At 45.0% G+C, this 17,130-nt stretch overlaps 1 protein-coding gene across 1 annotated transcript in view; it reads left to right on the top strand.

Moving 5' to 3' along the window:
- The window catches only part of LOC126177468 (serine protease easter-like), a 53,600-nt gene that overhangs the window by 6,540 nt on the left and 29,930 nt on the right, over window positions 1–17,130 (top strand). Inside the window, exon 2 of the mRNA XM_049924458.1 lies at window positions 12,386–12,659. Within this exon, the coding sequence (XP_049780415.1) occupies window positions 12,386–12,659 (274 nt within the window). The remainder of the gene's footprint in view (window positions 1–12,385; window positions 12,660–17,130) is intronic.

Here is a 17,130-nt window from a genome sequence, read left to right as displayed (position 1 = left end):
AAAAAATAAATAAAATTAGCCCAGTAGGCAACAAGTGATGGTCTGGCGACACACACTGAGTTCACAGATATTTTGTCATAGTTTTGTACAATTTTCGGGTGATTTTCAACACGTAACGGAGAAGAGATTAGGTAGCGACTTGATCTCAGACGACGGCATTTTGATGAGTGTAATGCAAGATCAAGTAACTAAAAGAGTGCAACTAAAAAGAGTGCAGTTAGTTTAGTCTCAACATGCTGTCCTATTACGGATATACATTTCGTTCAGCGATTTACTTATTTTTAGACCATTTAATAGTATATTTTGTCACACTCTGCAAAGCAGGAATTTATGGAGGCGATCACTTCATCTTTTGATGAAAATTTCTTGCCAACAAGACAAATTGTCAAGTGTGGGAATACTATAATGTGACTTGGTATTAAATGTGAATGGGGGGGGGGGCAGCAAACCAGTTTGGAACCTTACTGATGGTACTCGCCATTGTATGAGCTGTGGACTTGAGCATTGTTCTACTGAAGGAGCACGTTTTTGTGTTCCGATCTTGATCGTTCATAAATTATCTCCAGTTGCAAACGAATAGAAAAAGTGTAGTCAAGTTATGATGAGCAAATAATGTTAAGATATCATAAAGCTGTCTTCAACGCAAATGTTGTTTTAATGCCACAGCGCTTTAGTACGCATTATCTTATTGCAAGTATGCCCCTGCCTTCCCCCCTTCATTTGAACCAATTTATCCAGTCAGTTACAGGTGGTACCACAGTTTAGCGTGGTCTGCGAACCACGCTGTATCTTAGATTTTTTTCCTGCGGATACATCATAGCGAAATGTTAAAGAAGCCGAATTTGGCAGAAACATTCACAGGACTCACTAAATATTGAACTCCAAACGTCTGACATTTTTAATCTGAAGTGTACCCATTTATTCACAGAGTCGTACATAAAGATTAAAATTCCAAAATGTAGTGGTCATCGCCATACGAGCAGAAAAATAGTCTTTGCCTTCATTGGAGCACTCACACCGACTTTGTGTATTTCGAGTTTTACATGGGCGTTTGAGTGTAGTCACCAAAGAAGTAATTCAGCTTTCCCAAATTCATCAGTAACATAATGTTTTAATCATGTCAGGTACCTAAATGATCATTAGTCTCACACAACTTAATTTTGTAGTTGACCATTACTATAACAAAGTTTTCAATGGTTTACTTTCTACTGACCTCAACTGGTCGGCAGTAATTCTTTGTAATTTCTTTCCAAGAAATTAACATGGCTTAACAGTCGTCGCATATAGTGAAAGTAAGACTTAACTGGTTCTTCCTTAAACTAGAGCTGTCTATTTTAGTTAACCAATTTTGTAATTTTTTTATTGTACTAGCTGTATCGGGCTACGCCTTGTTATGACCCAGTCTGGTAAAACAAAGAAAGAGAAAGCACACGTTTCTAATACACATGGGAATTGAATATATGTCCTAATATCCTTCTCTCAGCTGCCTCTACCCATCTCCTCCTGTCCTTCTCTTTGTCAATCTCCTCCTCTTCCTCTCTACTCCTACCCCACTCTTATGTCCTGCCCGCATCTCGTGGTCGTGCGGTAGCGTTCTCGCTTCCCACGCCCGGGTTCCCGGGTTCGATTCCCGGCGGGGTCAGGGATTTTCTCTGCCTCGTGATGGCTGGGTGCTGTGTGCTGTCCTTAGGTTAGTTAGGTTTAAGTAGTTCTAAGTTTTAGGGGACTGATGACCATAGATGTTAAGTCCCATAGTGCTCAGAGCCATTTCTTATGTCCATTTCCTCCCACCCATCTATTCATCTCTTCTTCCCCCCCCACAACCAAATTTCTCTAACCTTGGGGCTTATTTATTGTTGTTACAAATTCAGATTATACAGGGTGAGTCACCTAACGTTACTGCTGGGTATATTTCGTAAACCACACCAATACTGACGAAACGATTCCACAGACAGCGTGAGGAGAGGGGCTAGTGTAATTATTTAATGCAAACCATACAAAAATGCACGGAAGTATGTTTTTTAACACAAACCTACTTTTTTTTAAATGGAACCACGTTAGTTTTGTTAGCACATCTGAACATATGAACAAATACGTAATCAGTGCAGTTTGTTGCATTGTAAAATGTTAATTACATCTGGAGATATTGTAACCTAAAGTTGACGCTTGAAACCTCCGACGTTCAGTTGCGTTTTGTAACAAACACGGACCACGGTCGGCGAGCAGCATCTGCAGGGACATGTTTACGATGACGACCGTGTTTACGAGTGTGGCTGTAGTGCACTGTTGTGGTTTGGTCTAGCTGTCGCAGTGTCCGCATGTAGCGCTTGCTGCTATTGTTGTTCTGCGTTCGTCTCCGCACGCAGACCAACTGTAGTCACAGTGTTACCAGACGTCTGTGGTAGTGTAGTGTTGTAGGAACTGTGACCATGGTGTATTAGAACTCTGAAAAGGCGGAGTTGATACTCATCTATGGCGAGTGTCGACGAAATGCAGCTGAAGCCTGCAGGGTGTATGCAGAACGGTTCCCGGACAGAGCATCCAACGTGCCGCACATTGAAAAACATCTACCGCCAACTGTATGCAACAGGTATGGTCGTAGCACGCAAACGGGTTCGTAACAGGCCCGTCACAGGAGAAGCGGGTGCAGTTGGTGTGTTAGCTGCTGTTGCCATGAACCCACACATGAGTACACGGGACATTGCGAGAGCCGGTGGACTGAGTCAAAGTAGTGTCATGCGCATACTGCATCGTCACCGCTTTCATCCGTTTCATGTGTCGATACATCAGCAATTACATGGTGATGACTGTAATCATCGAGTGCAATTTTGTCAATGGGCATTAACAGAGAATGCATTGCAGTTCTACCTGTTTACCGATGAAGCGGGTTTCACAAACCACGGGGCAGTGAATCTACGCAACATGCATTACTGGTCCGTGGACAATCCTCGCTGGCTCAGACAGGTAGAGCGACAGCGACCGTGGACTGTAAATGTATAGTGCGGAATCATTGGCGACCACCTCATTGGTCCTCACTTCATTGCAGGGGCCCAAACAGCTGCAACATACATCGCGTTTCTACAGAATGATCTGCCAACGTTGCTCGAAAATGTCCCACTGGAAACGCGTCGACGTATGTGGTGTCAGCATGATGGTGCACCTGCACATTCCGCAGTTAACACTAGGCTGACCCTTGACAGGATGTTCGACGGTCGTTTCATAGGACGTGGAGGACGCATAAATTGGCCAGCCCGTTCTCCTGATCTTACACCTCTGGATTTCTTGCTGTGGGGTACGTTAAAGGAGAATGTGTACCGTGATGTGCCTACAACCCCAGAGGATATGAAACAACGTATTGCGGCAGCCTGCGGCGACATTACACCAGATGTACTGCGGCGTGTACGAGATTCATTACGCCAGAGACTGCAGTTGTGTGCAGCAAATGATGGCCACGACATTGACCATCTATTGGCCTGACATGTCGGGACACACTCTATTCCACTCCGTAATTGAAAACGGAAACCACGTGTGTACGTGTACCTCACCCCTCATAGTAATGTACGTGTGCGTCAGTGAAAAAGACCAATAAAAAGATGTTAGCATGTGGAGGTAATGTGCTGTTCCAGTCTCTTCTGTACCTAAGGTCCATCACCGTTCCCTTTGGATCCCTACGTAATTCGGTGCTCTCCGATACACACGATCGAACAGCGGAGGAGTGGTACTCAAGCGTCAACTTTAGGTTACAATATCTCCGGATGTAATTAACATTTTACAATGCAACAAACGGCACTGATTACTTATTTGTTTATATGTTCAGATGTGATAACAAAACTAACGGGGTTCCATTTAAAAAAACGTAGGTTTGTGTTAAAAGACATACTTCCGTGCATTTTTTTATGGTTTGTATTAACCAGTTACACTAGCCCCTTTCCTCAGGTTCGGTCTGTGGAATCGATTCGTCAGTATTTGATGTGGTTTACGAAATACATCCAGCGGTAATGTTAGGTGACTCACCCTGTATAGTAGTATTATAATCATAATCCAATATCCCAGAAGTACAACTTACTCGTCAAAGATTCACCACTCTTTGGTGAGTACGTGCTTGGCTACCATGGGACCCCACCCTTTGCAGCACTGCTTCCTCTTCCTTTGCTGCATATCTGGACTTTAACTATCTCTTATCTCCGCTGACTTTCCGTCAGATAGTCCTTTAGGTACAGACCCTGCCTGGAATTGGTTAGTGTCTGCGCTGCACAGTCCCCATGTATGGCATGGAGTATGTCCCCATCATGACTAGAGCACAGGGGCTCCCGGTAATGGATTTGTGGCCAGAGAACCATTGCTCTGGCTGCTTGGTGCCTATGGGAACAGCCCCATTTGGAGTGGGTAGCACTATAGTGGAAAATTCACGCTTGAAGCGACTTAAACTTTGTGCAACTGGTGATCATATGACTCCAGCAGCCTCTTCACATGGAAAGGTCTCTTATGCTGCAATGAAGTACGACCCAGATGCGTTCCCTTCCTTGGCTACGCCAAGGGAGAAATAGAGGACTTGATGACTAGGAGCAAAATCCTTTCCCCCAAAATCTGCTCTGTACCAGGACCGATGAGAACATCTTTTGACCACAAAGCCTTTATTTAATTTTTTTTTTTTTGGAACACATTGGAGACAAATGTGGGAAAGTTGCAGCTATCTCTAACAAGGGAACCTCCCCATCGTACCCCCAGCAGATTTAGTTATAAGTTGGCACAGTGGATAGGCCTTGAAAAAATGAACACAGATCAATCGAGAAAACAGGAAGAAGTTGTGCGGAACTATGAAAAAATAAGCAAAATATTCAAACTGAATAGTCCATGCGCATGATAGGCAACATCAAGGACAGTGTGAGCAAAGGAGCGCCGTGGTCCCGTGGTTAGCGTGAGCAGCTGCGGAACGCGAGGTCCTTGATGAAGTCTTCCCTCGAGTGAAAAGTTTAATTCTTCATTTTCAGTTTATGTATGAAACTCTTATGTTTTCATCACTTTTTGGGAGTGATTATCACATCCAAAAGAAAACCTAAATCGGGCAACGTAGAACAATCTTTTTACCCATTCGCCAAGTGTACAAGTTAGGTGGGACGACAACATATTCCTGTCATGTGACGCACATGCCGTCACCAGTGTCGTAAAGAATGTATCAGACGTGCTTTCCTATGGAGGAATCGGTTGACATATGACCTTGCGATCAAATGTTTTCGATTCCCATTTGAGGGGCACGTCCTTTCGTCTACTAATCGCACGGTCGCACTCTTTTGCGGTGCGGTCGCAAAGCACAGACACTAAACTTATTACAGTGAACAGAGACGTCAATAAACGAACGGAGAGATCATAACTTTGCGAAAATAAATAAAGTAAAATTTTCACTCGAGGGAAGACTTGAACCAAGGACCTCGCGTTCCGCAGCTGCTCACGCTAACCACGGGACCACGGCGGTCCTAACGTTACATTTTCCTTGATGTTGCCTCTCTTGCACATGGACTACTCAGTTTGTATAATTTGCTTATTTTTTCATAGTTCCACACAACTTCTTCCTGTTTTCTCGATTGATATGTGTTCAGCTTTTCAAGGCCTATCCACTGTGCCAACTTATAACTAAATCTGATGGGGGTGCGATGGGGAGGTTCCCTTGTAAGATGAAAAGCAGTGCCCTCCTGCCTAAAACGTCATATTATCACTCACAGGCGCTGCTCTCTCGTGAAAAATTGGGTGACATTCCCGTGACTCACTCCCACAAGTGTCTCAGTATGGTCCGGTGCATCATCTTTCACAATGATATGCTTTCGCAATCTGACAATGAGCTGCGGGGAAACTAAGAGCAAAGAGGTGTGCACTTCATCTGCCATGTACTTGGGGGACCAAGGGAAAACAGAGCTGCTACTGGGGCGTTCATCTTCGCTTTCGAGGGTGGTACATTGCTTGAGAAGGTCAAGCTGGTGGTCTGCTGGTGTGACATGAAACCCTAGGTTCCTCATCCTTTGAGATGCTTCAGGTGTATGAAACATGGACATAAATCTTTCCATTGCGCTGTTACCCCTGTCTACAGGGATTGTGGACATCTGCTGCACGTGACCATTCCTTGTAACCCTCCCACCATCTGTACAAACTATGGCGAGCTCTCCCTCCTAAGCATATTGCTCCATTTTTAAACGCGAGGACAAAATCTAGGAATATAAGACCATGGACGAGCTCACATAACAAGACGCCAGAAAAAGTATGAGTGTCTTAATCTCATACAAATGACAAAATCTTACACTACGGCTTCAACATCGTCACCACCTCTGTCGATGATGCCTTCCTCTGTTGAGCATCTTATAGCGTGCTCACAGGGCCATCCATTGATATCAGTCCCCCAGGCGGTCAGGGGCCCTTTCATGCTTCCACCACACCCACTTTGGGTGCATTTACTCCCCACCTGCTAGGGACACCCAGCCTCAGGCACATCATCCACCTCTGGTTTCTGTAGCTGGGAAGAGGTCCCTCAGGACTCTTCCTTCGATGCATGACGCTGGTCCACAGCCAGATGCCAGCCAGTGGCTGAAGGAACCAGAGGCTGCTGCCATTGGACTTCTCATTCTTCCTCTGTTCCCAAAGCCAATTCAGGGACACCTTCCCAGACATTGTCTACAGTGGAGGAGGACAAAACTAAATCCTGTAAGACAAAGGAAACTGTGGTAGCCTCCACACCATTGGACTCAGCATGTACTCCATCTGTGCCCAAGGTGGAGATACTCTTGGTCCCTGACACAATTGATCTCTCCAGGCAATATTCCACAGAACCTATGTCACTGGCTCCCCTGTGCCACCCCTGCCATCTCAACCAGTGGCGGTACATGATCCTGTGTCATAAGCTGCCCTGTCCCACCTCCATCCAGTCGCTTCATACCTCTATTCAGTCTGATTCTCCAGTAGAAAAGTAATGGATTTTTGCACTACCTGGCTGAGCTACAGCAGCTTTTAAGCACTTACCCTGCATCCTGTATTGACATCCGTGAAACGTGGTTTCCAGCAACTTGCACTCCTGGCATTCATGGTTCCCAAGGTTATTTAAAGAAGTGAACAAACTATGAAAGGATATCAGGTGGAGTTCTTATGTATGTGCTTGACCCTGTATACAGTGATCTTGTGCCTCCTGATAAACCTTTGGTAGCTGTTGTTGTTTGGGTGGGGGCACATCAGGATTTTACCATATGTAATGCTTATCTCCCTCCTGATGGCGTGTTCCAGGATGCACTGTCTGCATAACTCTCTTAGCTCCCCCAAACTTTCCTAGACTTGGGCGACTTCAACACCCATAACCCTTTGTCGAGCAGTACAATGATAACTGGCCAAGGTCAAGACATCTAAACTTTATTGGCAGGACTTCATCTTTGCCTTTTGAACTCCGGTGCCCCCACACACTTCAGTGTGGCACACTGAACTTATTCAGCCATTGATGTCTCCTTTTTCAACCCTGGTCTTCTACCATCTACCAACTGGATTGTCTATGATGGACTGTACAGTAGTGACCACTTCTCTATCTTCCTGTCCCTCCCTCAGCATTGTTCCTCTGGACGCCCAGCCATAAGGGCAATGCAGCTGTTCAGCATAAAACGGCAGCCATTTTCTTGGTAGCCAACAAAGCCATCCCTCCTTCCTCGAGATCTATCCCCAGTAAAAGAGGATATCCTGGTCGACCTCAGAGATCACTGCAGCCAATAGAGATTGTATGTGGGTTCTCCAATGCCGTAAGCACCACCCTTCACTGGAGCACTTCATTACCTTTAAATGGCTCTAAGCCGTGTCTGCTATCTCATAAAGCGAAAAAGCAAGAATACTGGGAGTGGTGCTTTTCTACCTCCGGGTCACGTACCTCTCCATCACAGATATGGGCAAAGATCAGACACCTTTACAGCTTGCACTCCCTTGCAGGCATACCAAGTATTTCCTTAGGTGGTAAGATTTATGCTCCAGATAATGTTATGAAACATTTTGCTGAACATTGCGCTCAGTCATGCTCATCTGAGAACTACCACCCCGCCTTTGGCTCATTAAACAGCAGGTGGAGTGAATGCACTTATCTTTTGCTACCTGCCACCTGGAGCCATATAATGGTTCCACTCAATGAATGGGAACTCTGCAGTGCCCTAGTCCATTGGTCTGATGCAGCCCCAAGGACAGATCGCATCCACAACCAAATGCTGAAATATCTCTCAGTGGATTGTCAGCATCACATCCTTGCCCTCTTTAATCAGATCTAGACTGAGAGTGGGTTTCCATCTTAATGGCGAGAAAGTGTGGAAGTTCCAGTACTGAAACCAGGTAAGAACCCACTTAGAGATAGACAGTTATCGCCCAATGAACCTTACCAACATTATCAGTAAGTTGCTCAGATGTGTGGTGGGCAAGCAGCTGTTTTGGCTCCTTGAATCTTGGTGCCCTTTGGGTGCATCTCAGGGTGGTTTTCACAAACACCGCTCCACTGTTGATAATTTGGTTCACCTGGGGTCCACCATCTGTTGGCCTCTGCCACCCATCAGCACCTCAGCCTACGAAAGGCTTATGACATGAGATGGTGTCATCACATCCTTACTGTGTTATGTGTGGGCTCTCTAGGGTCCACTCCCGATTTTTGTCAAAAACTTCCTTCCACTGTATGTGCTGTATTCACGTGGGAGCTTCACTCAGTATCCCCCATACCCATACGATGTCCCGCAGAGCTCTGTACTAAGCATCCCCCTCTTTCTAGTGGCCATCAATGGCCTAGCGGCGGATGTGGGGTCTTCACTTCGCCCTCCTTATATGCTGACGATTTTTGATTTTATTATTGCTCCTCTAGTATGGGTATTTGCTGATCATCCTGTACACGTTGCTACACAAAACGCGCAGACATGGGCTCTCACCCATGGCTTTTGGTTTTCAGCTGCCTAGACTCATGTCATCCACTTCTATCACCATCGTACTTGCCACCCACAACCAGAGCTTTACCTGGACGATCAATTCGTTCTTGTAGTTGTGAAGTGTTGCTTTTTGCGACTGGTCTTAGATTCCCAGATAACTTAGCTTCCACACCTTCACCAAGTTAAGTGAAAGTGCTGACAGCACCTCAATACACTTCACTATCAGTCACACTAACTGGCTCACAGATCTCTCTACCCATTTACGACCCTAGAAAGCCCTTATTCTGTCCTATCTTGATTATGAGAGTCTTGCATTTGGTTCAGTATCACCGTCAGCATTGCAGATATTGGACCACATTCATCATTGTGGGGTCTGACGTCTGACAGGAGCCTTCTGCACTAACCCTCTGAACAGCCTAAAAGTCGAGGCCGGAGTCACTCTGTTACCTATCAGGCACGAGCAACAATTGCACAGTTACACAACATGCATTTGTAACTTCCCTGAACGTCCCAACTACTGCGTCCTTCTTGAAAGGAAGCTCCACCTCCCACAACAGTGACCCAGAACTGGGTTTACAATTGCTGCATACCTGCAGTGGGTTTGTTCAGAACTGTTACATCCTCCACTGTCGCCTCTGGTCAGGGAGACATTGGTTCTGCCCCCCTTATTCATGTTCGATCTTACACTTGCAACAGTATCCTAATGAATGGTGACTCCCTTAGCAGCCTTCAGTCTATAGAACAGTGCTACTCTCCTCACCCACCGGTTGCAGTTATCTAGGATATTGTACCTGACCTCCACCAAGCTCGATGGCCAGTAGTTCTCGTTTGGGATTTCCAGTTGACAAGCTGGCCATCAGTATGCCGATTCTGGAAATTGGGGTCACTTTGGTCTTTTATACGCAGTCAATCGCTGGAAGTCTGGAACTCAGAATGGTCTGCCCTGTTCTCCCAAACACTAAGGAGACTATGGTCACATAGCAGTCTTTCCTGCATGCTTCTCACAGGGAATCCACCGTCCTCTGTCTACTCCACATTGGCCACACTTGGCTAAGGCATGGTCACATTGTTCGACATGAGGATCACCCTCATTACCAATGTGGAGCCTGCCTGATGGTGGCCCACTTTCTCATAGACTGCTCTAATTTAGCTGCTTTGAGACATTTTATTCTTCCTGAAATGCCACCTCTGGTGCTAGCAGATGACGCCAAAGTGTCTGAACTGATGTTACATTTTGCCCACGAAGGTGGTTTTTATTCATCCCTGTAAGGTAGGCCTTTTGGCCTCACTACTGATCACCTGAGGTATTGGATGGGCACCCCTCTCCTGCCCTCATACCCCCCTCCCCCCTCCCCCGTCCCCCCTCACCCCTCCCCCGCCCACCATGGGGCTCCCTTGGCGTTTGGGGGCCCTTGCCTGGTGACCTAGCCTGGCCCGTATCCTTCCAACCTTTTTATTCTTTTTCCTTTCTCATTTTTCATTTCTCAATTTCAATGCCTTGTCTGTGCTCATGCTTTAACGACTTTTCTGAGTGGTCTTTTTTTATGGGTTTTTTCTGTTTTTATTGTGTTAATTACACTTAGGTTTTCCAGGATTTGCCTTTCACCTCCTTCCCCTGACTACCACTCCTGGTTTCTCCTAAACAGATGAAGAGACTGAGAACCTTGCAATTTAGTCCTTTTCAGTCCAAAGAAACAAACCAACCAGCCAACCAACTAACTATAACTTTCGTGTTTTCTGTGTAAATTGTCTGTGAGGAAGAAAACAAGACAGAAATGTGTTGTGTATCGGTCTGTGAACGAAAAAAAAGGGAGTCATATCTCGGGTTCTGATGATGACTGAGATAAGCAGTCAAATGGTTTTAGATAGCTCTTTAGCTATTAGAAGAATGGACATATGAGATAAGCAGTCAAATGGTTTAGATAGCTCTTTAGCTATTACAAGAATGGACATACTGAGGTGAGCAATGAGTATGACGGGAGGGTATGCTGCGTAAGTTGGGAATTAGGGTTGGACGGAAATCATGCTCAGATAGCCGAATTTAAGGCGAGTGCTCGCATAGAGCGGGAAATCAGAGTTCGAATCCCGCCCCAGCAGAAGTTTTCACTTGACGTCATTGAATTCATTTCGACGCCCAGTTGTGTCCAGTGTCAAAATTTATTACATTTCAGGTGTATATCTACGTCTGTGGCACGAAGAACGGTATCTGCTAGTTTGGCCCATAGGAGAGACAGCACACACAAATTAAATTGGAATGATCACGTGGATAATGTTATGGGAGACCAGAGACTGCGTTTTATTAGAGAAACACTTCGAAGGTGCGAAGTCAGTAAACAGACTGCCTATATTATGATTGTCCATCCTCAGAAAATGGCAGCTCGTGTTGTATTATAGGATAATAAGCGATAGTGTCGCAGATATTACAAGCGAGTTGGCGTGACAATCATTACAACAAAGGCGTTTCTCATTGTGGAGAGATCTTCAATCGCCAGCTTTCTCTTCCGAACGTGAACATATTTTAATATTTTGTTGGCAACTAAGCATATAGGAGGAAAAGACCATCACGATAAATTCACAGCTGACTTGGAAAGATTTAAGCATTCGTTTTTCCTGCACACTGCTTGAGAGGGGAACGCTATAAGCAGATGACTTGAAGGTGGTTCAATGAACCCTGTGTCAGGCTCTTGTGTGTTGCAGAGAAGTGATGTACAAGTAGGTCCAAAAGTTAAACTGTCGACCTCGTGAATATATGGGACGAAGGTCAGGAAACAGAATAAATGAAGGCTCTTGCTAAATATAAGTTTAGTCCACCTCTTGGTTCTTACTGACGCTGCTGTTTCTAAACATTACGGATGTTTCTTCATGTGCATAATAAATCAGTAGATATACTCACATGGTGGAGGTAGAAATGACAGCCGTTTAAATATTTTTTACTGGGAGCTTGGTTGCTTTGTTTAGGAATTGTTTAATCCTCACAATACCCACGCATCTTCAACAATGTGTGTGACCAAAGAAAGGGGGGCAGGGTACCTCATGTCATCTTAAAAAAAAAAAAAACAACATAACATTTATTAATTGTTGTTGACTGATATAAACATGGTTTTTACAGAAGTACTGATGTGGGAGTAGGATACTGCGTAAAGTCACATCCGGTGCTGTGAATTAAATTCATATGTTAAGTTTAACAGAACAGTTTTAAGTAAACATGAAATCTGGTACGCGACTACGTTAAAAGCAATAAATACTTTTAAAGTATAAAGTAGTACGTGATTAGATCAAAATACTTTCAGAAGGTGGGCACAAAGAATCCTCCCACACCTTTTGTATAGCTGGGGTAATAGCTGTTATCTGTGATTTGAAGACTGTGTCCATATTTCGTCTATGGGGCGCTCAGAAAATGAATCTCTATTTGATGGAATGTGTACAGTACAGGAGTGGTGGTGGTGCTGCAGGGTCCCCTGTGTCCGCAGAGCGGTGCGAGTCGCCGTGCGTGCGGGTGTCGGAGTGCGGCTGGCTGGCGGCGCTGCTGCGTCGCGAGCCGCGGCCGCCGGGCGCCGCCGAGCTGCTGCGGGGCCTCGTCTGCGGCAGGGACGGCCGCTTCGTGCTCGTCTGCTGCGGCCCGCCGCCGGGGCAGCCCAAACCCAAGCCGGAGCCGAAGCCAGAGCCGCAGCCGAAGCCGAAGCCAGATGGGCCCGTCTGGCCGCAGGATCCGCTGCAGCACCCCAACCTGCGGCTCCTGCCCATGTGAGTGGCGCTGTCTCTTTCCCGTGTCTGCTATTCTTTTCCCTTAATAATGACCGCTTATCACTAGATACAAGGTATACGCCAACTCCATAGTCAAAATTTCGGATGTCGTTCAGTCATATTTTGTTTGTGTTTTCGTTTAAGGGGCCCGTAGTCTCGGGCGGCTCATTGCAGAAACGTAATGTACCCTGCGCAACAGAATTAAGGACCACTTTTTTGAAACCTCGTAATTCACACCCATTGAGATGCATAAGTTTCAAATTTGGCTCATACTGGCGTGCAACCTTCCTCTCTAATGGTGCCAAAGCGTGGCGCCCTGCAACATCACCCTCGGACTGGACGACGCCTCTGACAGGAATGTGTCACCACATGCGACAAAAAAGCCCACAGCACAGAAATTCGTGTGACATGTAAGGTGGATTAGTGGTGTCACACTGGCACCAAACTTCACCAAAATTCTGCCCAGCGCCGCCGTGTCAAACCATGGAAGGGTTCTCACACCCCTATTAAACACCTTCTTTTGACACCTTTGCGGTGGAGGTTAGAACCGCTGCACGACAAACCCCTTCGACACCCCTCAGGCAGTGTTTGCCTCCCTTCAGCAGCTAGAACAACGGCAAACCAGAATGTGTGTCGACAGGTAATTTCGTAAGTGCTCAACTAAGGTGCATGGTTGGTACTCAGGATCTTGCCAAACTTTAGGGTCTTAGGGGGATACTTTGTGATGTGGCATGAGCCCTGTATCACATTCTATCTTACTCTGAGTAATTCGATTTTCGTCTCTAATTGCATGAGGTGAAAAGTTGCTATTCGTTCACACGTGGACTTCCCACGCAGCGTCTCTCGTCACCCGGGTGGTCCAGTGACAGAAGGGTTCTGCTGATCTTGAAAGGGTTAAGCCGACGGGTGTGAGGGTGTTGAGTGGATGCTTTCCAGACACCGACATTGTCATAAGAGCAGGGGCGACACGCCCACAGGAGCCTGACGGAGCGGCTGGGCTAGAGATTCCGTTACTTCCCAGAAACTTAGTGAAAACACTTTCTGGCGAGCTACCAGAGTGGCTTGGGAATGACTTGTGTTCCCAGGCAGTCTTGGCAGGCAAATTCCCGCGTTTTCTGAAAAATCATAACTGTGATTGGCTTTCTCAGGGGATAGCTCCGTGACGTAGCAAAGTCGGTGCAGAAATTGGCGCCAAGTATTTCCGTTGGTGGAATAATAGTGCGTCGGCAATAGAGTGGAATTTTCCGGCGGTTTTCGAGTTGCTGATTGGATTTAACCACGACCACTGTCGTGGAGGTGGGAATGTTCTGTGTTCGGCTTGTATGGGTGCTCTTCAGAGAGTCAGCTCTCGCCTTTCGGTCGGAGTAGGTTACAAGACTGAGCTCTCGCTGCTCTGGACTGCCTGCCTTTCGTTGGCTGTCTAATATACTTTCATTTAATTGTAACTGTTTGACGAATGTTGCTGAAGTTTCGACTTCAACGTAACTTTCCGAATATAGTTCGCAATTCAGCGTTCTGCATACAAGCGGCCTATGTTGTCCATCCTGAGCAGTTTTGGCCAAAGTTGACTGTATCATAGTTACTGTGTGACTTCTCTTGTGTGGCGAGCGTTCTTCGTCTTCTTCAGAGGCGCATTTGTATTGACAGGAAGTCTTTAGTCTGGAACAACCAGACCAGGATAATTTGTTTCGGGCTATACTCGTGACATTATCATCACCACGACTGGACGTCGAAGCAACCAGGCATCGCTTCCGGTACGCCAGATCGTGTCCTTGCAGTTAAGAAGACACCTTGGCAGATTAGGGAATTTTGCTCTGTGATAATCAGAGCTCAGCAGAGCGCGCCTGTTCCTGACTTTTCTTACGTGGTTCTGTCTTGGGTATTCATTGTCTGAGTCCTCACTACTATAACAGCAATTAATGTTGGGTTGGCTGGGTGTTTCTCTTAAGATTTGAGTTGCAAGGAATTGGCTTCACATACCACTTGGTCATAAACGTCACAAGCTAGTTTAAAGACAACTTCACCTTCACAGCATTTGAGTATCCAATTTGACGTATTGTAAATGTTTTATGTGTTGTGTTTATTATTTTGAGTTTAGTCATAATAAATAAAATTGTTATTTTGGACAGAACTTTCATACTGTTGATCGGTAGAGCAACCCTTTCATTTCTCACCACGTTAATGAAACTTGTTTGTCAAATTAATTTCCATCAAATTAAATTATTGCAGGTGCCAAACTCTTTTCTACTCCACTTGCAGGGTCGATTAGTCAGTTCGCTTTTCTTCTTAATCCATGTGCAACAGCAAAAGTCGGAGTTCGAAAAGGGGGGGGGGGTTGCGGCTTAGAGCATCATTTCCATATGAAGATTCTAGAAGAATTTAGTGTTAAATGCACTGCTATCCCCGGCACCTCACAACTTTGCTGTTTTATTCACGCACATTTTAGTTCTGTATCCTCCCATCCTCCCCCCACCCCCCCCTTTTCGATGACGTCATGACAGGGCTCGAAAAGTAGCGAAGAAAACGTGTAAGTATATTTCCTTGCCGCAGACCATCTTCAAATTTCACTGAATGGTTTTGAACGGTTCCTAGTAGCTCTAACCTGCACAAGAAAGCAAAAATTGTAGTCCGCCCTCCAAAGAGGTGAAATCACGTTTAGTGGATGTGGGAGCGGCGGGTTAGTAATAAAAACAACAATCAAGTCGTAAGTAATACGAGGAAATATTAGAATATTGTTCGCTGTGTTTTACTACAGCCTGGAAACTATTTTTGTGGTCAGCCAGAAAGCGATGCAGGACATACTGACCATAGTTCCCAGTCTGCAAGTCCACATTCTTGTTCAGCCTACTGAAAGAAATATTTCTATTCTCTATTTGCTCAGCGGGATGAGGACTAAAATTATAAATGAAGACTTTCGGTTGCAATTGATATATTTCGTAAAGATTTCACATGCAGAACATTGTAATATTCATTATGTTAATACTAATAATAATTCTCTCTATCCTAAACAGTTCTGAGCAGTTCAGAGGTGACCTCTAGAGTAAGTTCCTATTAAATTATCTTTCATCGTGACTTCTGATAATCAAAATAATTGCTCGTCACAAAAGTGGAAAATAATTGTCACCACTTGTCACGCGGATCTGTTAACATTACAGGCGGCATAATAATAGCTACTTCCGGGAAATCTAAGCTATCCAGAATAGTTTACAGTCCTCGCGATTCCACTTGCTATTATTACGGAAAATATACGTTTAGTAACAGCCTGCCTCTGACGTCATCCGAGGCAGCGAGTACTCTAGCATTTCGCTGACGCGGATCGTACAGGTGCAAAGTGAAGTTTTGCCTCCCAAGCTGTATTTATATACTGGCGCAGCGGACGGCTTAGAGGACACCTGCTCTCGTCCGTTCTACGCTCACAGTAGCAGCCTCTAAACGGCCGCTTTCACGGACTCTCAATATTTGATGACAATGTCATGAATCAATTTATAATCTTTGTAATTTTTGTATGAATTTAATTAAGCTGGATAAAATCAGAGAAAGTTTTAGCTTGCCTGCATTTAAACTTTTCTATCTAGAATATTTAGAACAGAACTGACAGAACAACATGACCTCTGAACTATAACTTTAAGAGACCTTGTATTTGTTATTATTCATATCCAGGCCTTGAAACGTGCTATAGCTCTAGCTACTACATATAAGGATCTTTTTGTTCCAAATTTAGTTTTCAGCAAATTATTCGAAAATTCTTAGAGGTAGCTGAATGGGGCTACATAATGATTTTATACTAAACTGAAGCTTCATACAAATTTTCATATTTCTAAGTCTAATATTTAGCGCCTTCTATTTTTCTTAAAAAACGTTGATTCAGACCAAAATATTGCTTTAATCCCGTTGAGACTTGTACCAGTTAATTTTGACATACATCTGCACGTTATGGTCAATTTTTGGGTTCCTAGCTTTATTATTAGGGCCACTTTTCTTAAAGCGATGTATTTAGGGAAAAATATTAAGCTTATCAATCTGAGATTTGGCAGCTAAAACATCAATATACTGAAGCACATACTGACAAACTTTGGAAAAGCAAGTTTTAATTCCATTATTAAATTATGGTACAATACTTGTGTGCTACACACAGCCACGTTGTGGTGACGTGGCGCTACTAGCAGTGAGCCTGGGTAAGTCCAGGCTCACTCGCTCCGCTCTGTATCTCTGAAATGATACAGCGCTTGTTTCGCCACATGGAGAGACAATCCCACGATGTCCTTGGAGAAAGATTGGAATGTCAGAGTGTGTCAGCAGTGTCAGACTGTCAAGAATAGTTTCCAGTTACTCACTGGACTGCAAACGTTCGTTTTCGACCGCAAAATGTGTGAGAATCAAGCGGAAGGGGTGGTTTCATTGGCGTCCTTTATGCGAGTCCATGAGAGCTTATCGTGGCGATTCTGAGCGGCGGTGCGTCTGGAATGTTTTC

This window comes from Schistocerca cancellata, chromosome 1 (assembly GCF_023864275.1).
Source record: "Schistocerca cancellata isolate TAMUIC-IGC-003103 chromosome 1, iqSchCanc2.1, whole genome shotgun sequence".
NCBI lineage: Eukaryota > Metazoa > Arthropoda > Insecta > Orthoptera > Acrididae > Schistocerca > Schistocerca cancellata.
This window is presented reverse-complemented; position numbering and strand designations above follow the sequence as displayed.